General features: G+C 38.9%; 1 protein-coding gene across 1 annotated transcript; it reads left to right on the top strand.

Annotated features, from left to right (window-relative positions):
• Positions 1-3,033: 3,033 nt before the first annotated feature.
• cers2a (ceramide synthase 2a) lies at positions 3,034-25,356 on the top strand. The gene is made up of 11 exons (XM_041809003.1): positions 3,034-3,453; positions 12,620-12,793; positions 12,911-13,028; positions 13,264-13,382; positions 15,362-15,419; positions 15,641-15,691; positions 15,840-15,932; positions 16,725-16,853; positions 17,124-17,230; positions 17,801-17,954; positions 23,791-25,356. The coding sequence occupies exons 2-11, from the start codon at positions 12,621-12,623 to the stop codon at positions 23,920-23,922; spliced, it is 1,134 nt and encodes a 377-aa protein (XP_041664937.1). The 5' UTR covers positions 3,034-3,453; position 12,620; the 3' UTR covers positions 23,923-25,356.
• The last annotated feature ends 526 nt before the right edge of the window (positions 25,357-25,882 follow it).

The following is a 25,882-nucleotide window of genomic DNA, read 5'->3' as shown; positions in this document are numbered from 1 at the left end:
CCTCATAGATCTTTAGCTTGAGGATGCTCCAAAGGTTCTCAATAGGGTTGAGGTCAGGGGAGGACGGGGCCACACCATGAGTTTCTCTCCTTTTATGCCCATAACAGCCAATGACACAGAGGGATTCTTTGCAGCATGAGATGGTGCATTGTCATGCATGATGAAAATTTTGCTACAGAAGGCACTGTTCTTCTTCTTTACCATGGCAGAAAGCGGTCAGTCAGAAACTCTATATACTTTTCCAAGGTCATTTTCACACCTTCAGGGACCCTAAAGTGGCCTACCAGCTCTCTCCTCATGAACCAGCCCAAAACATGACTCCGCCCCCTCCTTGTTGACGTCTCAGCCTTGTTGGGACATGGTGGCCATCCACCAACCATCCACTACTCCTCCATCTGGACCATCCAGGGTTGCACAGCACTCATCAGTCAACAAGACCGTTTGAAAATGAGTCTTCATGTGTTTCTGGGCCCACTTCAACTGTTTCTGCTTGTGAGCATTGGTTAGGGGGGGCTGAATAGTAGGTTTATACACGACTACAAGCCTCTGGAGGATCCTACACCTTGAGGTTGGTGGGACTCCAGAGGCACAGCAGCTTCAAATATCTGTTTGCTGCTTTGTAATGGCATTTTAGCCGCTGCTCTCTTAATACGATGTATTTGTCCATCAGAAACCTTCCTCATTATGCCTTTATCTGCATGAACCCGTCTGTGCTTTTAATCAGCCACAAATTTCTTCACAGTACGTTGATCACGATTAATTTTTTATGAAATATCCAATGTTTTCATTCCTCGTCCAAGGTACTGCAGTATTTGACACTTTTCGGCGGCAGAGAGATCCTATTTTTTTCCCATATTGCTTGAAACCTGTGGCCTGCTTAATAATGTGGAAAAGTGCATTCTGAGGTTTTTATTTTTTTAAAAATAATGGTTATCATTAAGAAGTTTGTTCAAAAACATTTGTATTATGCTCTAATGGCTGATGACTTGAAAAATACTGTGTCATTTGCATTAATATTTAGGAAAATAGGAGAAAAATATCATTTAATTAATAATGTGGAAAGCGGTATAAATAAGTCAAAACTTTAGGGCAATCACTCTTTCCTACAGTCCATACTAGACACAACATCATGCAGTCTATGCTGCTTATGTGGATTTGATTATTGCCATAATGTTGTTACCAACATTCAAGGTAGATTTACCATAGGATATTAACGTGTGAAAAAACTATAACTGATCTTGTAGAGAACATGTTTGTGTGTTATCCCCCTTATTTTGAGAAGAGCATGGTTTCTGTGCAATCTTGGGAAATAATACACTACCCACAATCCAAGAGCATCAAAGCAACACCTCTGATCTGTGAAGCACTATTGCCTACAAATTTCTGCTCAGCTTCTACAACTCAATTTCTGTCAATTACCCATCAACAACACCGTTCATCTTGTCACTGGGAGTGAGAAGTGAGTCAAGATGTCAGTTTGTGAAAGGCGAGTTACATCCTAGTCTGGTTGTCAGTCAATCTCAGGGCTGACATATAGAGACAGACAAAAATTCACACTCACACCTATGGGCAAGTTAGTCACCAGTAAACCTAGCAGGCATATTTTTGGACCGTGGGAAAAAGCTGGAGTACCTAGAGAGAAACCACACATGCACAAGAACATGCAAACTCTGCAGAGAAAGGTCCTGTCCAACTGGGATTTGAACCAGGAATATTCTTGAGATGAAGCAACAGCATTATCAGCAGCACCACAATGCCGCCTCCACTACTGAATTTAACTGCTATTTTTGCTCTACAGAAGAGCTGTAAGGGGAAAATTGTATCTGATAACTGTAAAAGACACAAGTTCATATGCTATCAAGCTCTTAGAGAAAAACAACACTTATTGCTATCTTGGGATAAAGAACTCTCCTCACAACCCCACACTGTAAAAATGAATATGAAGACCCAACATGGGATACTTAAGTAACAAGTTTTACTGCTTTTTTGAGTTGAGGGCCTCAACGTAATATTTCATGTTTCTATTTAGTTGACATAATATGCTCACAGCTAAAAATGTTAAACTGGCAAAACAAAAAAATCCATTAGAAATATGTTTTTCAATTGGCTCAACTGAAGTTGTTGCGCCATTTATTTCTGTTGAACTGCCAGAAAATGTTGGCTCAACTTTAATCTTTATGCTCACTTAACATATACCTTACATAATTTAAGAAAGAAGTGTTGTCTTCACTAGTCCACTCAAAGTTAATCAAGTTGGATTTTTTTTACAGTGCAGTGTCCCAGCAATAATCTCTGATTAGTGGAGCCAGATCTGTTAGGAAGGCCATTTTATTGCAGTAGCTAGGTTTCAGCCTGTAGAGGGCAGTAGCAAGTTGTTGAATAGCCTAGTTTTAAAGAAAAAAAAGAATTTAAACTCTTCTTTGTTGAGATTTGTATTATATCTTTTCAACAGCTATTACTTAATACCCATATACATAGCTTTTAGCTTAGCTTGTTAAAAAACAAAATGCACCAAAAAGTAGCCTGCAATAGAGCTCAACGGTGTTCCTAATACAGCAACATCTTTTTAAGAAAAATATAGTTTATTTGTAATCTCAGCCTAAAAATACAACAGTACTCACAATCATTCAGTTTCCCAGCGACGTCTCTGATCGGTGGTGTTTCAGGTAACCATGGGAATGTCTACCACGCCTGCAAACAAAGACGGTTGACTGTTGGTGATGATAATACATGCTGGCATAGCCTCAAGCAATAAATGCTCAAATTATGATATATTACAACATTTTCATTCAAAATACAAACACTACAATGAAGATAAGTGTAGAGAAAATGGTACATTTATGTAACCTTACAAAGCAATGAAAAAAAAAAAACATAGTAGGCGATGCACATGTGTTTATGAATGTCCAAGTGTCCATGCCTTTATGGATGTATGAAGCCAGGCTCTCTTGAAAAAGTGGGTGGGCTCTGCTGAGCTCTATTAGGAGCCGCTTCGCTCCTGTGGCACTAACCACTCCTCATACAGAGCAGAAGCTCACGTCACTTTAAATAGCCTGCTCCCCGCCCGGTCCACTTTTAACTTACTACTAAATATCTACTATATCCGTCCAATTGAATTACCCGGCTACAAGCTATCATGCCGAGGTCTGCTTTAAAAACTTATATCTGTTAGAAACCCGAAAGCTTTTCATTTTTTTTTCTCAACAGACAGAGTTTTGGCAACAAAGTGCGACACATCTTTTTCTCTTGAGAATGTGGCTAACCTAACTGGTGAAAAAGAGAGGCGGATTCTAACTCATTGAATGATTAAGAAGTTTGAGTGTCTTTTCGACAGTGAGAAATACATGACATCCCCTAAACTTCAACAAGAACAGAGGACGACCAGCAGAAGAGCCAACTCGGATTTTGAGACTTTGATACCAGCTCGCAGACATACAGTGAAAGTGAAGAGAAGTAAGTTACCGTTACATGATGCTAGATGCGTCGCGTCGGTTAGCCAAACGTGAAGACTGTTTTAAAACTGTTTGGGCGCCACGAGAGCCTCAAATGTTAAACTCATATCCAGGATCACTCTTTGGGTTTCTATTTTTAGACAAATGTGAGAGTCTCCCAGGAGGATTTATGATAAGTTTTAGCCGCGGGATAGTTTTGAAACTCCGCTGTCAGATCCAGCCTGGGGCTTAGCCGTTGTGAAGACGTTAGTGTCTCGCGCACATCAAAGTTAAGCTAGCTAACAGGCCTTTGCTTGTCATGATGTCGGTGATGTTTGTTTAGTAAGACCGCGATAAGAGGAGGTCAAGATACAAATGGAAACTTAACTAATACAAAGAAATTACCGCTTGGAACAAAATGCAGAAGTGGAAACCAAACGGCAAACGGTCTTTCATGTTATGGAACAGATTATAACTACATAAAGTTTCCTCACGTAAAGTGGAGATATCACGTGCGAAGTTGCCCTTACTCTATTGTAGCGCACGTCTGATTCATATACATTTACTGTAGCTTTGTATGAAACATTTAAAGTGGATTTAGTTGTGTGGAAACTTGTTCAAAGCTCCATCTCACTGTCTGTTCCGCTATGTCCGGGAGACTCCCCGCTTGCGCCATGCACTCAGCCACTCCCTGCATGAGTCTACGCAAAGAGCGTAGAGAGCTGTGACAGACACAAACTGGGAAACTATGAATGGTTTCCCCGAGCATAATGTGAAAATCACACGTGGCCTCCATCTTTACTTTACTTGACATTGAGGTATCAGGGCTGCCTGACTTTTTTGAAGATTAGATTAACATAGAATTTAGTCATTGTTGTGGCGTTTGTGCATCTTGTTTTCACACTTCAAATGTACATTTATGATCAACTCGCATCAGCCTTTGGCCTTCAAAGTGTAGGCTTGTAAAAAAGAAAAAAACAACCTCACAATACTGCTACTACTTAGCATTAATCCTGCCATCAGGGTTGTCATGACATGGACAAGAGACTTCAACAGTTAAAAGGTGCCCAAGGGAGTTTTCCTAGAAACAAACATAAGATATATTTAACCAGTGTTACTTATCTAAACACGTTGGTATGTCCTAGCTATTTCGAGCACGCTTTTCTTCTTTCTTTAAAACATCAAATAGATCGCAGTCTATTTGACAAATAACTGCACAATGAAGAATGGAGGAACAGTGTTAAGTTATTGTCAATGTGGTGCCAGCCCTCAGCCTGAGAATAAGCACCCTTCCTTAGGTCAATAAGTGGTCAAGTCTTATAAAGTGGTGGTGTGGCTTTTTACAAGTAGTGGGCTTGGGGGATGCAGGAGGTGTATACTGTGTAAGCTTTACTGTGTAAGACCATATGTGTGATTTTGGTGGTTTTGGAGCATCACTCACGTTGTGGACTTAAAGCTTGGAAATGTCAGTCTCAGCAGCACAAAGTGGGATAGTTTTTGTGGTCCTTCAACTTCAGTGAAGTGCAACACTAAACCACATAATTACCACTTGAACTGTCTTTGCAAAAATAAAGTAGGTCTTATGAAAACCAAAGAAGAGATCCCATTTCATAAACTGTATTCATATTATTGACATATGTATTGATACATTTTCAAAATGAGTATACGTAACTAGGGAATGATTTTGTATGTTTGCTAATATCTGATATGCATCTGTTGACAAATTAATTTTAGCCAATACCACTATTGATACCAAATCTAAAGATAGTTCAGACCTTACACTTCAGTCCTTTAACTCATTTCAAAGTTAAGGGATGGACAAAGAAAGAAACTTCAGTCTTTACAACAGACTTTAAAGTATTTATAAGTTTGAACAAAGAGAAACTTGATACAAATGATGTAGGCTTGATGGTCCTACCTAAAATGTATTTGTACATACAGCGAATATATTGGTTTGTAAATATCAGCAAAAATATTCATATCTGCCGAAATTTACTTCCTAAGCTAATATCTTGGATAGTGTGCATCCCTATTAGTTACCCTACCAGTATCGTGTCAGAGTATTAAAATCTGGTAGCATGATTACTCTAATAGGCATGTCTTAGATATACTGTTGAGAAGCAAAAGATGATAAGAGTGGGAAAAAACGTAATTGTAGATAACAATTTGAGTACATATACAGACAGTATTAAATATAGTAACTGGTTTTCTACTACTGTACTTGATGTTGCCGAGCTTTGGAGAGGACAATGTGAATTAGAAATAAAAGTGGGAAGTCACTCATGTTGGTGCATTTCCAAGAACAACACTAAACCACTGATGTTCCAAACATGCTCTTTGGTCTTTCCAAAAACTATCCTGGAGTTGGAAATATGTCAGCAGTAGCTGAGTGGCACTGGATTAAATGATAAAGCCATGCCAAAGCAAATGTCAGCCAACCCAAGAACAGATGGAGGGTAATACTACAGTTTCATACAGACCACATTGTCAGTAACAGATTTACAAACACAATCTGCACATGCCTTAAGTTTTTTGTCCAAGTGGATCAACATAAATAGGATCTTTTTATGATTCAAAATGGGATTAAAAGTTGTAGAAGCTGTAGTGAGCTGCAAGCACCAATACAATTTTCTTGTTAGATGCACTTTACGTTAATAATTCCTGCAAACTGTAGCTAAGCTAACAAACAAAACGAAAGTTTACTTTATCTTGCAGCAGTTGCACCTGCTGAACTTGCATGATTAACTCTTAACTGCCACAAATAAACATCCTGCAGGAATGTTTACTGTGCAGATCCCGTGCACACCTTGCCTTTGGGTTTGTTGTAAGGTTGCCAGTATGGTGATGTGTCTAAGACTGTTCTCATGCAATGAAATGGATCATTGTCAGCTTCATTAAAAAGAAGAGTGATGTACAACTGAGAGTCCAAAATAGGATTGTGATGATACTTAAGAATTAGTTTTATTTGACTTATCAAATATAGATGATTGATAGATGAATGAGGATAGATGAAGATTTTTTTTTTTAAAGCTTCTACTTTTCAATTCTGTTAGTGATTAAAATCATCAAAGTAATGAAGTTGTATCATTTTTTGGTAACCAAAAGTATCTTAGATTTTGACAACCTTAACCCCAAGTTTGCTTCGTCTCCGTTTCCCCTGGTTTAAGATAAAAAGTGCACACTAAAATGACTAACAAAGAGGCAGTAGGTTGACCTAAATCCCTATACTGATTAACTCTAACTGACAGGATAGCTGATATATCAACACTGTTGTTTCAAGGTGAGCTGATCTATCTATTTAACTGCAACAGAGATCCTGTTAAAGTGAATCTCCTCTGTTAACAAAGGGCACCTGCAGGAGTTACTGTGCATTCACTGAAAGCTTATAGCTGGGTAAAGTCCACACACCCAGGCCTTGAGAGAGATCTCTGTCAGGAAATAGCCTAAATTTCTCTCTTAAGTGATTTAACTCAGACAAAACTTTAACTGCAGAGGTAGAGGTGCAGCAGTAACATGAGGCAATATCATGATCCTGATCTGACATTGTAAAAGCCCACAGGTGACTTGGAGTTCTTTAAAGAGATAATTACAGCAGCACTGATGTCATGGTTGCTTGTTTGACTGCAGATCTAGTTGCTGTTTTGGGAGTCTAATAACAAAGCGGTAAGAATGTCCTATGGGACCACGCATCTTATGTTGCTCCTTTTTAGTCAGTGTTCAGCTTCTGTCCCTAATGGCATACTGTCCACCTCTAATGTCCCTAGAAGACTTTGAAACTACCCAGAAGTCTGTGAACCTGTACTTATGTGCTCGGTGGTGCTTTGAACCAAAGAAAAGAAACTCCTAATTTGCACTAAAAGATCTGATAGGTAGCATTGCAGTTGCCACCAAATTGAAAACAAACTAATTAGGGGTGTGACACGATCTCGTGCCACAGGATCTCACAAGATCAAAATGTCATGAGATGTCTCGTCAACGTGAAAATCATCTTGCGAGATCAATGTTGCACAGACACCAGGAGCAGCAGCTCTCCTGACAGAAAACAATACCTAACTGAAAGTTATAAAAGGACACAAAGACACACCTGGACACTTTAAAATTGCTGGAGTGACAGCTAATGAAGAAACGGAGTGGATCCATGACCCATCCAGAGCACCACTCCTCACCCACCCCCTCCTCCGCGTGCGCTACTCAGAGCCGCACATGATCCACCAATGCATGAAAAGTTCATAATAACAGTCCGAGATGATGAATTGCTGCTGCTGGGAACCTGTGCAGTCTCCTCGAGTTTGTGTATGCGCGCAGACTCGCTCATAGAGGTGCTATTTGTGATTTTGTAGCTTTGATTCAGTCGCTGCTTTGTCATGTCTCCTTCTCATCTCACCGTCCGCAAGTCACACACCCATCAGCTGTTGGCTGTGCGTATCACCAATCAGAAGCTGAACATGTGGAGCGCAACAGGCCGTTGTATACTGAAGCGGTAAATTTAGCAAAATAAACTCAGTTTGAGTGCCATAGAGTCCATTGTTAGCTCCAAAAACCAAAGTTCTAGCCCCAGTTAAACACTCCCTGACACAGAGCAGAGACACACACTTGCTCACCAACACACACACACAATAACACACACGCTCATCTGCGCGTCATGTCCATCTGTGTCAAAGTTCATGTGAGGAGAAAGATCACAAAACGATAAAATAATCTATTTCTCTAAATTACTGTGAAAACAAACAAACTTGTTATTGACAGAAATATTCCTTTTGAGTGTTTCAAATATGAATGTCCTTAAAGAGGATGAGAAAAAGTTTGATTTTACTGCTGCAGCTCTTTATATTTCAGTCTGTTGTAAGTAGTTATTTAAATTAATTTCAAAATAATCTAAATGCTTTCATTATAATTGTAATAATGAGTGCATAGTGTAGTAAAATAAAGGTGTGGTAGAATATTAAAATGAAAGGTTTGATTTGAAGAGCATTAAAACATACAGTTTGATTTAGAGTTAGACAAACTATGTGTAAGCATTGATAGTCTATCAGTACAAGAGGAGTTGGTTTAAACATTTCTGAATAGACCTGAATGCTTTGCAATTATGACTTTCAGCCATATAAAGGACATATTTTCCACTCATATTTTTTTCCCAAAATAATAAAAAAAAAACATCAAAAATCTTGTCTAATCCAACTAAAACTAATCCAACAGTATGCAACTGGTTAAGGCTCAAGATAATTGGCTAAATTATGTAGGCTAAATGTAAGAAACATTTATTCGGGGCTCCACTGTTCATTTAATGTGTTTGTATGATGAGCATGCATGCAGTGCTTGTCCAGTGTAACAAATATTATCTTGACACACTCCATATTCTGGTATATTATTCACAGAAAACTAACATTGATCCACCAAGAACACAGCATTAGACAGGTGGTTAGTTTGCATGGCACCGTTACAGAGGCTGTTGTCCTTAAAGTTCCCAGGTTCCCCATTCTCTTTATCCCCAGTTTCAAAATCTACTGTTTTGCCTCAATAAGGGCAGAAACTAGCCTTGCACAGTCACAGCTGGTGGATTGGCTAGATTCCATGTCTTTCATCAGGAGAGCCATCTTGCAAAGCGTTTGGATGAAACGCTTGATCCCAGTCAGAGAATGACCCAACCGATCAGCATAGCTAATTCTGTGAGGATTAGGCGATAGCTACAGGTGTAATTTAGTTGTCCTACAAGCCTGTAAACAATGTTGGCCTGTGAAGACATTAGCATGGATGTAGCTATAGCGGTAGTTTCATCAGGAATAGAAAAAATTGCTTTTTAAAGGGAAAGCAAAGCCTCACTGAAGGCTTTTCTTGGTATAAACCAGTGATTCCCAAAGCGGGGCTCGTGAACTCAAAGTGGGGCCCATAGCAATGATGGGGGTGGCTCAGCAGCGCTAAAGAAAAATAATGTGCACTGTTTTGCATTGCAATCTAAGCAAAGCAAATTTTAGGAAACAATTTCCAAGTAAAAAGGGAAATAAAAATGAGTCTACATCAGACATCACTACTGAAACAAAGATAAGAAAATATGCCAAGTCATATCTCACCCTCAGCTTCACCTGTGTGACAATAGAGCTGTTGCCCTTCTACTAACTGGACTTGGCAAGAGTTTGATCTACCTACTGGCTCCACTGAACAGCACTATGATTGCCTGTTGAGCTCTCAATGGCCACGGTTACATGATGTTGAGGTTTACATAGAAAACACATTTAATCGCCTTTATTCAATTCCGCTTAAGATCTGGGGGTTGGGAAGGGTTGTGATTGGACAGGAGGCTGACGTGACGTATTTACATCTACCGGAAGAAAACAAACTCCGTCTGCTTCCGTCCATCCACTCTTTTCATTACATCCATATCTTCTTAGGCTCTTATTAAATAAATAGTCTTGGCTCGAGTCCAACACTTGCTTCGGGCGGCCGTCCTGGAATATGTGCCCGCTAGCGTGGAATATGTGCGTCATTGCGACAGGACAAGGGAACGAGGGGCGGTAATGCACCAAAGTGATGGATGCCAACTGCCGTAGAACCTAAGAAGAAGGAGAACAAGAAAAAGAAGAAGAAGGAGAACAAGAAGAAGAAGACAAGGGGACAAGCATGCGCAGAACGACCGGAATTAATTTAAAGCGGAATGAACGTATACATGATCGAGGAATTATTCAATTTGGATTTAAAATCAGAACAAACCAGCCACTTACTTTGGATTTAAGTTTAATTTGGAATGGTCATTTTCATTCAGAATTAGGTGTTTACAAGGCCTTTTTAAAGAGGATTTAACTTTAATTCTGAATAAAAGGGGAATCAAAGCTCTCATGCAAACGTGGCCATTATGTAGTTTAATCCCAGTGCATGAATATGACTAACAGAACATTTTTATATTCACTTTTTGAGGGTTTTTTTTTTTTAAAGGTTCTGCCTCTATCTAACACTGACTATGGGCTGTGGATGTGAAATACATCCCATGCCATCGATATGTGGAGTAATCAATCTGATATGTTTGGTTCAACAGGAACGCCAAAAAGATAAATCTATAAAGATTAATTAATTAATTAATTAAATGCAGAAACTTAAAGCTGAACCATATTGATGTTGAATATCCATCTGCTGCAACTCTGCTGGGCTTGCATTTCTGTTTACAGAAACTTTTCGTGCCATGATAATAATGAAAAATGAAAATTATGTTTCTGTGGCAGCACTATCCTCTAGCCAGTAGGAATGTCCTTTCTAAGATACCTAGTAGTGTTTGAAAAAAAAGAAAAAAGAAAACATTATCCAGAGACATTATATAGCACAATTTATTGCAGTCCATCCAATAGTTAGGGGTCGACCGACAATCAGCCTGGCTGTTTATTTAGACTGATATTTGGCACTTGGCCAGTTATTGATGTCTGCATTTTATTTTGCTGATAATTGATAGAATGAATTAATCAAAAAGTGTGCAACTTTGGCTCCACTGCATGATGCGTCTCCCTTCTGGCTCTTTTCACTCCCAGAGTTTCACCACAATCAACACGATCTGATTGGCTTGTTTTCCTGCTGCTGCCTAGTTGTTCTGTTCAGTTTCTTATGCTGATAGAGATATGGCTTAGTTGTTTATTTTCCTTCATTTTTTTTGATCATGCTATTTTAATTTTACACATTAAGTACATTTATTTGTCATAATAAATGGTTCCAAATATTGCTTATAGGTCTTATAAAGGGCTAAAATCTGTGTCTGTATCGATCCTGGAAAACTAATACTGGATGTCACCATATTTTGCTCTTGACCTGTAAAACACTGGTATTGATCCTTTTGTAATCATGGATGTCTGAACCAAACTGAGTTCCATTCCACAAAGTCTTAAAAACAATCAGTGTAAAGGTAATTTCATGGTGATACATTCAATAGTTTACAAAATATGATCATGTAAACCACTTATGACTAAAAGGTTTTAGAGTTTGTCCTCTGGGGACCATAAATATCCACGCAAAAGCCATGACAATTCCTCCTCTTGTTACTATGATTTTTGAGCCAGGACAAAGAGTAGACTAACATGACTCACCCATTCATTTTAAAGTCAAAGCTACTGGTTCATAGAGTGCTTTCTGGCAGGCATTCATCTCTGATCTGTGTTTTGTACAGGGATTTGAATGACATGGTTTTGAAATTCACTTCAAATAATAGGCTTACCTTTGATATAACAAAATGATTTTGTAAAACAATGTTAAATCACTAATACAGCTGGCTGTTTTGGAGTGTTTTAAACAGTGTTTCAGTTTGGCTTTATGAAGTTGACTGTTAAAATGACTCAGTCTACAGTAGGGAAATACTTGTGTTATCTTGCGCAAGGGATTTTCAGCATCTGGATGTAAATTACGCAATTTCCTTTGGCTCATTCAGATGTTACCTACAAATGAAAAATGATTGAATAGCTAAAGAAACATCAGAACAACCTTCAGGAATGTTAGCCGATATGTTTGAATTTTTGTAAATCCTGAGAAAAGGGCAGTATTTCGAGGAGTACTAGCTTAATTTTTTGAACTCAAGGTTTCATCTTTGCTTTTGATTTAATATTTAATTCTCTATGCCATCTAGCATTTTATTTTAGGGTCCTATTTCTTTGTATGATGATGTATCCAATCTAAAATGCCCTTGAATTATATAAGAGGCTGGGATGATAGATGATTATGAATTAATTATGATCTAATTAACTTCTCACTATTGAGTTACTTAATAAGCATCCATTAAAAGGTTGTAAGTGAAAGTTAAGTAAAAGCCCATGTGTTAGAGTAACTGTGTTCTCAAGCTGCAGATTTTTTTTTTTCAAAGAGGTACAAACTTGAGTCACTTCAAATGAATTCTCACAGGATTTGTGGCCGAGTTGTGTTCAGCATAACAAAATCCTCCCTTTTTCAACCCCCTTTTTTATCTGGAACACGAAGTGCACAGATATGGCTGCCTGTTGCAGATGCCCGGAGAGATTAATCACCCCCGATCAATACTCATTTTCTCTCAGCCCTCTCTGTTTCCTTTGCTTCCTCTCAGGATATTGTCACAGCTGAGTGCGTTTCTAAATTGATCTAATGGAAAATCTGAAATGGAGATCACAGAGCAGATCCTCCTTTTAGTACTTAATTTCCTTCCACGTGGTACAAAAAATCCTCAACAAATCCTTTCTGTTTGTGTTTAGGATGTTGTCTCAGCTGAGTGAGCTGATATGGGCGGACTGGATTTGGTTTCCTGAAGGCTACGGCTGGGCTGATCTGACGGACCACGACGATGTCGTCTTCCCCAAATCAAAAGACCTCTGGGCCACCATACCAATTGCGATTTGCTTCCTGGTCATCAGACAGATATTTGAGAGGTGATTCCCCACTTTAATCTTATCAAAGTGTCTTCATCTGCCTCACTACCTGTCTGATTTTCCTGTCTCTTCCAGATTTATAAATAATAATTTCCCTCTCTTGTTTCCACTTTCCAGGACGGTAGCGACTCCTCTTGCCTCCCTGCTGGGAGTGAGTGACAAGCAGCGTGTTCGTGCTTCCCCAAATCCTGTCCTGGAGTCTTATTTCTGCAGCACATCAAAGCATCCCACACAGGTAAGCATCCTGCACACTCTAGCAAACCAGCGCTGCCTCATACAAACCGAGTCCTCTGGCAGCAGTGCAGCTTGAGACTGATCACAGAAAGCACAGATGTTTGAGGCTGATGGAAGCATCACATAACATAAGTTGCACTCCATACGTGACCAGTCAGTTGCCATCCCTGTATGAGAACAAACATCAGAGTATGTACTGACTCCTTCCTCTTTCCTTGTCCTGCTTTTGTTGACAGAGCTCCATCGAGAGTTTAAGTAAACAGACAGGATTTTCAGTGCGACAGGTCCAGAGGTGGTTCAGACGGCGGAGGAACCAGGACAGGCCAAACAAACTCAAAAAGTTTCGGGAAGCGAGGTAACTACACAACCCAAACCCCAACTAAACTTCTGTTATACTGTATTTCATACCAGCATGATTGTTGAAAAGCTGACTTAAAGCTCATGTTAACACTTCTCAAAGGAGCTGCAAAATCATGAAATAGGTGTAAAAATGCCTGTTATGTGTTTTGTTATGCTTTCATTGTCATTTCAGTATTTTGCATTTTAAAGGGATATTTCGGTACTTTGCCCCTTTAATGAGAGCCCACTTTGAATGCTGGCAAGGGGGCTAAGATATTCGGTGCCACATAATTTAGATAATTTTATGTAAAGAAAAGAATTTTAAAAAAAAGCTTGGATCAAATGTATGCTTTACAGATTTTTTTTTCTCCAGAAAGCCTCTAGGTTTGACTTAATTTTGCAATGCAACAAGTAGGGTATTTCTGTATTGAAAATACCCAGACATCCCCTTAATGACCTGCTTTTACAACTTTAAAAGATTTAAATTTGAAATAAGCACAAGATACTTGTGCCCTACTGCAGTGATAAGTATATTGGCCCCCAAAAGTCAACCGTGCAGTCCAATTGGCAGCAGAAAGCCAGCACTACGCCGTTGTTTTCAAGAGGGAACCCCCCTTTGCCTGGATTTCATTCAGTTGATCCCACAACACCTCTTGAGGGCTGAACATTGCTCTTCAGCATTAGCATCCCAGAGCAACCCCCCCTCCCCATGCCAGCTCTCACTGCCAGTATGCAGACATTCTTATCTCACCCACCCTTCCACTTTGCCATTACAGCCCAAACAGCATTGCAAGGTCCAGATAGTGACGGTACTGATACTACCTACCCTAGCACATGACTCGCCATGACAAAAAGACAACCATTCCTCATGCCAACATTATACGTACAAGAATCGCAAAGAGCAAAAAGAAAATAGAAACACAGAGAAAATTCTGAAGCTAGAGCAACTGTGGGGTCAGGCTGAGGCTCTACATTCCCCTACTCCCTTATTTTAATTAGAGAAGAGAGAGTAGAAAAGAGAGGGAGAGGAGTTGAGTTTTAGTCATCTGCCTTTACCTTGATCCCCAGTTGGCATTAATCGTTCTCATCTAAGTCCACTGACTAGTTTTACTGCTTCATCAGACATCTCCTGTGCTGTCTTTTGCAAACATCTCTCTAAAAGCTAGGAGAGCAGGTAAAAAGTACACTAGCTTGGGGTCAAGATACCTGAAGTATGTCATGCAAAATTAATTTTCAGGGGTCATTTACAACATAAGAAAACAACTGTCTTGAACCCAAATAATTGAAATAGTTTTTCACACCTGGTAAGTATACACAACTTTAGACGAAAGGGCATAAATATACACTACCTTCTTCAAAGGAGATTAAAATAAGATTCAAATATAACAAGTCAACTGCTGTAGTGCTCTTTACTGCTGAAAATTCCCGATAATGAGCACTTGGGAATGTGACTTTATAAAGCTCTGGTGCCGTTTTTCATTACAGAATATCAACAATGATCGATATATACTGATTTACTGTTACACTGATTTAGCAAACAAATTCTGCTATTCAATTTAAAAGCAAAAATGCCTTTCAAATGCTGTTGAAGAAGAATCTGCAGAGATAAGAGGACACATTTGTACATTCGTGCCAAAACTGCTGAAAAATGAAAACCACATTGACAGTAATCCAGGTGTTTCCTATCAGCTGTCAAAAGGAGTCTTCCACCAAATGGGAGCTTATCTCTCTTACATTCCTCTGCACAGTGTATTAGTGTGATGACTTTTATAATTGGAATTTTTAACATGCTTTGCACATTTCTCTCACATTTCCCAGGTTAATGATCTTGAACACTAACATGGGTGCAGTTGAAAATGTCTTATAGTTGTGTTCTGTTTTTCCTCTATCATGCCCCAAAAAAACATTTTGGCTGTTTTAACATTGTTTTAAAATTTGTGTGAAATTCTTTCAAACAAAAATGAATTTCTGAGATGGATGTGCATTCTTTTACAGTTGGAGATTTACCTTTTACCTTCTTGCTTTCTTTGCTGGCCTGGCGGTCCTTATCGACGTGAGTATAACAACCAGAAACTTGTATGGATCTTTCGGCAACTTTTGTATCACTCGTTGTATTCTTTTTCAGAAAAGGAAAGGAGAATCTGTTTGTTAAATGCTCCACGGGTCTAACAAAGAGCAGAAAGATTTTATTTTCAGCATTACACCATTTGGTGCACTTCTGGTATTATATTGGCCACTTAAACCTTCTTTAACATTGGGTGTGTCTCTCCTTAGAAACCCTGGCTCTATGATATGAAGCTGATGTGGGATGGCTTCCCAAAAATGGTATGTCTGATGCAAAACCTGCAACAAATACCAGTTTCTGTATGACTCTCGCTGTGTGCAAATTTTTCTTCTTTTAATTTTCATTCATTCTTAAAATGTCAAACAAAAGGGAAACATTTGTACTCTTCTGTTTCTTCTTCTCTTTCAGCCCCTGTTACCTTCACAGTACTGGTACTACATGATCGAGCTGGGCTTCTATCTCTCCCTGATTTTTAGCGTAGCATCAGATGTCAAACGTAAGGTAAGTGATACAGCCACTTTCTCCTTAACTTTGTTATCTCCGGACTCTAAAACCCCTCAGAAACCATCCCATCAAGAGAGATCACTCACTGAAGATAAAGAGAATGGTCTGTTGTGTTGGGAGTGTATTTTGAGGTTTTGAGATATTGATTTCCCCCCTTTAAGATGCTCGGCTTTTATGCACTGTATTGAGTGGAGCTGTTAGCATTCACAACGCCATTAAAGATAATGTTTGATTGCACTCATCCCGCCCACTTAAGTAGAGTAAAGTCTACATTGAGTTGTGTGTGTAGTCCTCCCGGGATGCTGCACGTGAAGCTGCCCAGTGAGTTAAAATGTGACCAGAGCTGTGCAGAAGGGTCACACTGCGGAGAGACAGCCTGACCGTTTGATTCAACATGTTTAACTATTGTAAAAAAAGGGGTAGACGTTCAAGCCTGTGAGGTCTCCTCTGTGTTGGATCTTGTTTTATAACTGCACCAGCTCACACAAGCTCTTGAGCTAAATCTTTAAAACCAAAACAATGGCTTTCTGGACATTCTGTGTTGAAATAAGCCTCTGTAATAGAGGGATTGTTTTGTCACTTCTTAAGGCCCTTTTATTAGTTTGTTTTCCTAACTGGGATCCTGTTCAGTCTGCAACATGCAGAGAGTTAATCATTTGTAGCATCATCAGACTTACGCCATCGATTAGTAACCAATCTGTATGGCTTGATCAATAAGTGACCAGACTTTGTCAGATTGTTTTTACTCCGTCTCTTCCCGTCTGTTGTTTTTTTAATTTCCTTCTCTAGGATTTCAAAGAGCAGATAATCCACCATGTAGCCACCATTTCCCTCATCAGTTTCTCCTGGCTGGTTAATTACATCCGTGGAGGGACTCTGATCATGTTGGTGCATGATGCTGCAGACTATCTCATGGAGGTATGACAGCATGCTTGCATAGCAGGAAAAATGCCTTTTAATTGGATTTAATGTGTCATCTTATTATAAGATCAATTTACTTCCATTGAATTACAAATCTGCTGCCCTCCCTCCTGTCTTTACAAGTTTTTGTGTTGCCAACTGGCTTGTTGATGTTATGTTCAAACATGTGTACGGCTCACACAGTTCACTGTCTGCCCTCTAGAGGCAAACAAGTGAAATTTTTTAACCCTGGTGTTAACTCTGATTTCTTGTGTGTTTTTATTCCAGTCAGCCAAAATGTTCAACTACGCAGGTTGGAGAAAAACCTGCAACTTCATTTTCACCGTTTTCGCTGCAGTTTTCATCGTCACCCGCCTCGTAATCCTCCCCTTCTGGTAAAACCTCAGACTTCTTAATCAGATTTACACTAACCGTAAGATGCATTAATATCACTGCGTAAGACTGAAATTGATTCTCTATTTTGGCTTTCTTTGCACATATTTAGGACAATATTCTTACATATCTGCAAAATACTTTAATTTTGAGCTCTGGTTTGACATTTTACATTTTACATTAATATTTATTTTACTCTGTAGATACCACAGTAATTGCATGCCTCCTCCCACTGTAACATCCCTTACTCAACAAATCCTGGGGAAGGAAAGATTGTTCAAATGGGGGAGCTAGTTACAAATAATGCATCGGAGTAGCTTGTGTTTTATGTTTGTTAGAATGCATTGTGCACTTTTGAATCCATCAGCAAACAGATGGTTAATGTAGACACGCACCTATTCATTTTGCAGAAATCTCATGCATTTTGCATCTAAACTTTTGCACCAGTTATCTGTAAATGCAACAACAGGCACATTGTGTGTACACTCCCAGCGCCTCTCAAAGGGCTTTTGATGCTGAGTGTAGGTGGTTCTGACTGGCCTCTCTGTTCTGCCTTTGTCCTCTTGTTTCAGGATCATATACACAACATGGGTGTACCCCCTGACCCTTTATCCTCCCTTCTTTGGCTTCTACTTCTTCAATGGGTTGATGTTGGTGCTTCAGGCCCTGCACATCTTCTGGGCTGTGCTCATCCTACGCATGGTCATCAAGTTCCTGCCCAGCAACGTAAGAACCATCTTTCAAATTTAACTCTCTGTCCTTGAACAATCTGATTTAATGTCTTTGTTTTAGGCTTGCGATGACACTAGAAATTAAACATTGATATACTAGACAAACTATATAGATAGCTGTAGCAATATTACAACAATAAAGATAGAAGTCCTAGGCTCTCAGTATTGGGTAATATCGTGATTCCAGTGTCTAAATCATACACTTTCAGTACTAAAACACTGCTACACTGTGTTCCAAATTATTACGCAAATATGATTCCAATCAAACAAACATTTGGTTATTAGCTTTTCAAGTAAAGTTTTCAATTGTGCTGCTTCTCCTGTCAGTTTACAACACTGACATCAATCTCAGACAAGTTTGGTCATTAGTTTGCCAGGTGAGCCTTATTAAATGTAAACTACTTAAGGAGGTTGTTCCACATTATTAAGCAAGTCTCAGCTTTATTATATTATATTGGGAAAATATGTTTCTGCAGATGAAAATCATTAAATAGTTCAATATCTTGCAAAAGGTATGAAAACACTTTTTCAGAAAAAATTAAGAGAGATCATCATACTGTGAAAAGAATTGTGTGTGATTTGGAGTGCAGAGGGGTTCGTTCAGATCATGGGTCTCAAACTCGCGGCCCACGGGCCATTTGTGGCCCGCAGGAAGATATTTTGTGGCCCCCCACTTGACATCAAAGTGTAGTGTTAGTGCGGCTCGTGCTTTTTATGCAGGCACACTCCAGCCTCAGTCACAATAATCCACCAGTTTCTGCTGACAATTGACAACACTGCAGCTTTAAAGCCAACAAAAGGCTCAATTTATGTTATATCCATAATATGAATAAGCATTAAGAGATAAGAACAAAAATTCAGAACAGGTGCCTTAATCCCCAAATGCATTTAATTAACACAATACAGATGGAAAAAACAGCACTTTTCATGCCTTCATAGTAAAACAGTCTTCCAGTTGTTATGGTCGAGGGTGAAGGCATCAATGAGTTTTGCTTGGTCCAGGGCTCAAGTTCTGTCTGTTTATTGCCAGCAATACCAGGTTGCTGGTCCGAGAGTCTCTGCTGCTGTTCCTCAACTCATTCTTTAAACGGCGCAGACATGAGGGCCTGCGATCACAGCTCACTGATGTGACAGGAAGGGTCAGAGATGTGGATAGGAGTTTAAATAGTCTATAAAGGCATCCAGAGGTTTTTGCCGTGTAAAACCAAACTTCTTCCCCTGAGTGGGATTAAAACAGCTGTGCTTAGGATGACAAATGTTTCTCCTGCGTAATTGTCTGTCAGCCACAAACACAGACATTGTATCTCGCTTTGGTGAGTGACTCAGTTCAATCTCCCGACTGATTTAATCCCTCATTATAATAATCTGTAATGCCAAACTAATACCAACTAATTTTGTTTGCATAGGATTTAATTTTATACCAACAAGAAGTGAAATTGTGGTCTTGATCACTTAAGTTTAAACGGGGCATCGTTTATAAATCCTGTGGCATACTTAACTCCAGGTCTCATCAAATGTTAAAAATTACTTTCATAACAATAAAAACAATACTTTATAACTGAACATTCAATCCTAATCTGGACACAGGCTGTCCTATGACATGAGAGGTCATCATGTTTGATCTTGGCGCAGCGCTAAAATGCATCCAAAATACGCACGGAGATGGCCCCATTCATCATGCGTGCAGGGACATCAAAGGGATTCAGATAGAGTGGACATGCAGAAGAACAACTGTAGGGCTCATATATGTGTTCAAAGTCAAGTTTTCACTCAGCAGGTGAGGGTTTGCAGCTCTGTAAGCTATACTGTAACTATAATTATGTCTATAATAGCGCAGCAATGCCACGAATCTTCTCAGGATCCTGGCTCTCTTGCACCCTCTCTGTCTCTGTCTCTCTCTCTCTCTCTCTGTCTTTCTCTCTCTCTCTCTCTCTCTCTCTACCTCTACCTCCTTTCTCTCTCATTCTCCTCTCTGGTCTCTGTGCACTGATCCCAGGTCAGGTGAAATAGGACTCAGATCAGGTTTTGTAAACAGGTTGCTGTTTTAAAGCCATAAACAGTCATGCTGGATGAATATTCCAGTCTTGTAAATTCATCATCAGTGGATTCTAAAAACACTAAAATCTGTAAAACTTGTCATATGTTACAAGGTCAGCATATTTTTGCGTGACCTGTTAAGATTACCTGCAGTTAAATCATCTTTCTAAAGTAGCTAATTAACCCTTGAGTGTCCAAACATGCAGTACTCATTAAATGGCACCTGCATCTAATATTGGATTATTTCTCTTTATAAACATTACTGCAGCGTATATATCAGTTGTTGGTCATATTGATATTGCTAAAAAATTGTTCGGCCCACAGGACGTCTCATTGGAGCAAAGCCGGCCCACCCTAAATGAGTTTGAGACCCCTGGTTCAGATAAAAGTGTATTTAGGAAAGTTTCTGTAAGGCAAATTTATTGTATCAAGAGAGCAGCCGTTAGAAATCCACTAATGAGTAGCAAACAGGTATTTGAAGCTGCTGCCTCTGGAGTCCCAAGAACCTCTCGATGCAGGATCCTCCAGAGGCTTGCTGATGTGCCGAAAGCTGTATTTCAGCCACCCTTAACCAATGCCCACAAGGAGAAACAACTGTAGTGGGATCAGAAATATATGAAGACTAATTTTCAAACTGTTTCATTCACTGATGAATGCTGTGCTGCACTGGATCGTCCAGATGGATGGAGTTCTAGATGGTTGGTGGATGGCAACCACGTCCCAGCAAGGCTGCAATGTCAGCAAGGAAGTGGTGGAGTGATGTTTTGGGCTGGAATCATAGGAAGTGGGTTGGTAGGCCTCTTTAAGGTGCCTGAAAGTGTCAAAATGACCTCATAAAAATATGTGGAGTTTCAGCTGCCCATTTCTTGCTGTGATATAACAAAGAAGAACCGTGCCTTCTGGAGTAAAATCATTTTCATGCAAGGCAACACACCATCCCATGCTGTTATAAAACAGTCTCTGAGGCCTTGGCTTTTATTTGTATAAAGGAAGAAAAAATCATGGGTTGGCCACCTTTATCCCCTGATCTCAAACCTATTGAGAAAATTGCAGCATCATTTAAAGGACGCTTTATGATGGTGGACAGCAGTTTTCTTTAAAACAGCAGCTCTGGGAGGCAATTCTGGCATCCTCAAAGGAAATACAAGCTAAAACTGCATAAACTTACAAGTTCAATAAATGAGAGATTTGTTGAGGTTATATCAGTTAAGGGCTCCTGTGTTAATATGGACTTGATCTGTAAAGATGCTTTTGATTGAAATAGCTTTGTTTGAGAAAAATTACCTCCTAATGCAAAAATATTTCAACCAGTTTATGTTTTCAAACCTTGAGAAACTCTTGAGTGATTTGAAACTGTTTTGCATAATACTTTGGAACACTGCATATTTAGTTATTTTGCAAAAAAATCTATTGTCATAATTTGTATTGTTGAATAAAATCCAGAATACAATATAATTGTTCTGGAATGAAAGATCCTGTTGACTGACTGATATAGACTAGGAAAAAATGAACAATAACAGCATATGCATAATAATTTGGAACAGTGTATTTCTAACGAAGGGATTCCTCTCCAGTGTCATTTCTTATTAAATAATGTCTTTTCTTTTTTTTTTTTTTTTTTTTTCAAAAATTTTATTTTGGGGCATTTGCCTTTACTAAAGAGATGGGACAGTGGATTTAGCTGGAAATAAGGACAAGTGTATGGAGAATGGCAGGCAGGGAAAGAGCCACAGGCTGGGCTTGAACCAATTCTGCCGGTGTACATGGGGCATGACCCAACCACTAGGCCATCTATGCACCTTATAGGGCTGGGCAATTCATCAAAAATTAGATTAAATCGCAATATGGCCTCCTGCAATTTTCAAATCATAAAAGGTGCAATATTTCTTTGACCTGAAATTTGTGTCAAAATACCTGTTTTAAACTTTTTTTTGCAGCAGAGATGTTATGCTTGACATATGCAATCATTCAGGTTAGGGGTGCGCGATAAGACGATCTCAGATCGTGAAGAAATAGAATATATTGGCGAACTGCTTAACCTGTTTTATCATAGGATCGGCTCTACTACTCTACTACTCTTTGCCCACCCCAGCCCCCCCTTCCCTTCTGCTCCCTAATGCAGTGGCGCCTCACTCTAAAAGTGAAAGTGAAACTTAAGATTTAGTTCTCACTACGATTTCTAACTCTTATATGAAGCTTCGTCTTGGTTTTCTGAACCATCAGTGTGCAAAAAAATATTTATTTGTACAATCTGCACAAAGCTTATCAACATTTTTTTGATGAGCTCTAAAGACAGCGTCCTCCGGTCTGCTGAGGTTCAAGCAGGGAAGAGAGATGAAGCACCGTGGTTCAGTGGTGTAAAGTGTGTCTGAGGCAGAAAGCCTACTGTTGTAACTGATGCACCTGACATTGTTTTGCTTTCAATTATTATTTTCCGAGTTATTTACAAGCCTTTCCACCTGGCAAGTTAACATCAGGATAACGCAGTCACGGGTGAAACATTAGAACATCAGCGTCTTTTTACGGAGGGAGGCAGTGATGTCTGCGAGGTCCAGACATGGATCGTTATTAAAAAATGTTTTAAACAGTAAAAACATTGATTTACATGCATTTCTTTGGCCTAGATTCATACTGCTGCAGCATGTAATCCTGCCTTTCCTCCTCTTCTCTCCTTCATTGTAAGCAGCAGACAGGTGCCAGTGTGACACGTTTATGTCACTGCTCATCACAGCCTTATTCAGAGAAGTAAATCAACATATACACAACCTTTTTTAAATAAAAATCAAAATTGCGTTAAAATAACATACAGTCACGACATAACTGCATAACCATGTCTCAAAAATTCATCAAAATGTGTGCCATATTTTTATTTTCTTTATTTGGCAGTCTGTAAACAAAGCTGAAGTAAATGTGATGTCAAATTGCATACTGTATGAACAGGCTACTTGTTTAAAGCTTCAGCCGCAGGAATTCTTTTTAAAGACCATATACTTTAAAATGCAAATCAAAGTGTCAAAATGTGCTTAATAAACAGTAAAGTAGATTTTTAAACACAGACGAAGACACAATAATAATTCTAAAGTGGTGCAGAAAGTTTAGAAATTGGTTCCAGAAGGCAGACTAGATCAGAATGCAGGAAAACAAATGAACTTTAATATTTTGTGGGATAAGACCTCTACATATATATACACATACACACACCAACATACATATAATGCATTGGCCAACAGGATGGTGCAGAAGAAATAGAGAAAAATCAGAGAAAAGGTTGTTTTTTTTTTGGTCACTAACTTGCAGATTTGTCTTAGAAACTTAATAAAAAAAATAGTGATAAAATCAAAATCATCATCTGGCCAAAAAAAAGATCTCATGATATGATTTTTTTCCCATATTGCCCATATTGTAGAGTAGTCTACAAATCCTACCTTCTTCATTTTTGTACTTTTTTCTTAGTAAACATAAGAATGACAAAAAACCTTCAAAGCAATAATTCATATCCAATTTGCAACACAAGTCAGTATCATCAGAATTAGACACTTTTAAAGAATTGTTCAGCCCTTGTTTAGGAATAAAAGAAAGTTAAGGAATAATCAAATATCAAATAGATATTGCAATATTGGGGAACAAAAATTGCAATTAGATTATTTTCCAAAATCATTCAACCCTAGCCCCTAGAGGACTTTTTTCAAAGTCTGGGTTCTTTTCAATACTGTCAGTCTTAGAATAACAGATATTGTGTAGTTTTAAAACATGTGGCTTTAGAAACTTTAAAAACTGTACTTTCCACCTGGCAGGCTATCGTGGAGGATGAGAGGAGTGACAAAGATGAGACAGAGTCAGAAGATGAAGTTGAGGAAAAATCTAAAAATGGCCATGTGCAGAACGGCCATGCACTCCTTAACAACAACCACCGTAAGATGGACTGATGGGACATTGGGGAGGCTATGTGAGGGGAGTCACGTGGTCTTCACCTGAAAGCCAAAGAACGAGGGCGAGGCATGTTGAAAGAGGCAGCACACACACCATCTCTACCCACCTTCCTAAACCCCTGGATAACCTAACTTCTGAGGAAGTCTGCGATGGTGAACCAAAAAGATCAGCTTCGTACCTCAGAAGCAAAGAGGCTTCCTGGTTACTTACTCTTTATCCCCCCCTTCTATTAGTCTGATTTTGTCATTATTGTGCTGTTGTCCAAGTCACCACGTGCCTAATCTGCCTGCTTGTAGCTTTAGGTTTTGATACTGGAAATGTTTTAAAGACATTTGGTCAAAACCCTTCTAAGTATTACTGGCCTTAAATCTGACTGATTTTTCGCTCTAAGTTACCACACAGTGGCATTGTGAGGAGTTGAATGAGGCAGTGTCTTTTCTATGGACCATAATCTGACTTATCCACTGAACTTGCAATTTAGTTGATACAGCTGCCAATGGTGTTGCTAAAGTGTCCAGCAATTTAAAAAAAAATAATTAGGAGGTAAATAATGTGTTTTTAGCAGTGTGAAAGAGTGCAAGATGGTGCTCGTGTTGTTGAAATGTGCCTTTTGTGGAAGTTTGTCTTAAATGCTTTGCTTTTTGAAAGCAGAGCGCACAGAAGATTTATGTTTATAAAGCATAAACACATTTTTGTTTGGTTATCTTTTTTTTTTTAGTTGTATGATTTTAATTTTGATTGTTTTTTTTTTTGTTTTCAGTCCAGTTGAGCATGAAATTGTTTGGGAGCAATGTGTTAAACCCAAATCAATCAGTAACTGTTAATGGATTCTTTGTGAATTGGAAGAGTCTACAGCATTTCCATTCAGCATAATTCTCCCATCCATCCATCCATCCATCCATCCAAAGATGCACTTTATGGTTCACTCTATAGATCAGCATTGACTAGATAGCATCAAAACAAGCTTTGCAATAGTGTTTGATTCAAATTCAGACCTGATTTAGTTGAAAAGGGTTGAAAGTATGATTAAATTTTGTTTTATATTTATTTTAAGAATTATTATCCACCCAAGGTCTTCCTCTTTGTCAGTGTTTTTGTTCAAAAAAAGAAAAAAAAAGTTTAAAGAGAGGTTAAAATGAAACACCAAAGTTTACATTTTCTACTTGGCTTTGTAATGTCAAGTGCCTTTATCATTTCAAGTGTTTATTGTTCCTTTGTCTTTATATCTGGCGTATTGTGTCCAAAAACATCCAACACTTTTTGCACTGTTAACACTCTGTGCCTTTAAATTTGTCTGTTTGCTTCACACATCACAAATCTGTATCTCCCTCTACAGAGCCCTGCTTCTACAGAAGGTGTTTTTATTCTACGTTGTGTTGCTGAGATGTAAAACTGTAATGACCATAATGATAAAGAATGATTGTGAATGACTTTTTGTGTCTTTTACAGTTATTTTGTAGTTAGAATCTCAAATTTAATTTGACATGTCTGTATTCTTAGATAAAAGATCCTGTGAAAACCTTTTAGCTGGTTATGAAAGGCATGGTGGTGAGGTATTTGGGCAGATTCTGCACCTCCACACCAAACACATTGTCTTTGACCAGAAGACTTCCAAAAGAGGGCATACCTGTGTATCTGCGGTCTTGGCTCCTCTAGAAGCCTCCTGTCCTTCATCCTTGTTTCCTCCAGATGCATTTAAGAAGCTGGAAGATCCTTCATCATGGTGGAGGGAGAGCACGTTGTAGGTCAGCTGAGGAGAGGGCACTCAAGTATGCTCGAAGTAATGCTATTAGAAGCACCCTGCACCTAAATCATATCTAAGTTAGGACTTTCTGCCAGGAATTTTTGAGCTAAGTGAAGATGCTGTTTATGAATACGGGCCCTGATCTTGTGTGAATCAGCTCCATCAAGTGGTAGGGCATAGGTAGACAGAGTATAGCCATTTATTTTTAAGTC

The sequence above is a fragment of the Cheilinus undulatus genome, linkage group 16 (assembly GCF_018320785.1).
Source record: "Cheilinus undulatus linkage group 16, ASM1832078v1, whole genome shotgun sequence".
NCBI classification, from domain to species: domain Eukaryota; kingdom Metazoa; phylum Chordata; class Actinopteri; order Labriformes; family Labridae; genus Cheilinus; species Cheilinus undulatus.
This window is presented reverse-complemented; position numbering and strand designations above follow the sequence as displayed.

Coding starts and splice junctions, on each gene's coding strand:
- cers2a (XM_041809003.1), top strand. CDS start 12,621: ATGTTGTCTCAGCTGAGTGAGCTGATATGGGCGGACTGGATTTGGTTT. Junction 13,029..13,263: donor CATCAAAGCATCCCACACAG/GTAAGCATCCTG, acceptor TTTTGTTGACAG/AGCTCCATCGAGAGTTTAAG. Junction 17,955..23,790: donor TCAAGTTCCTGCCCAGCAAC/GTAAGAACCATC, acceptor TCCACCTGGCAG/GCTATCGTGGAGGATGAGAG.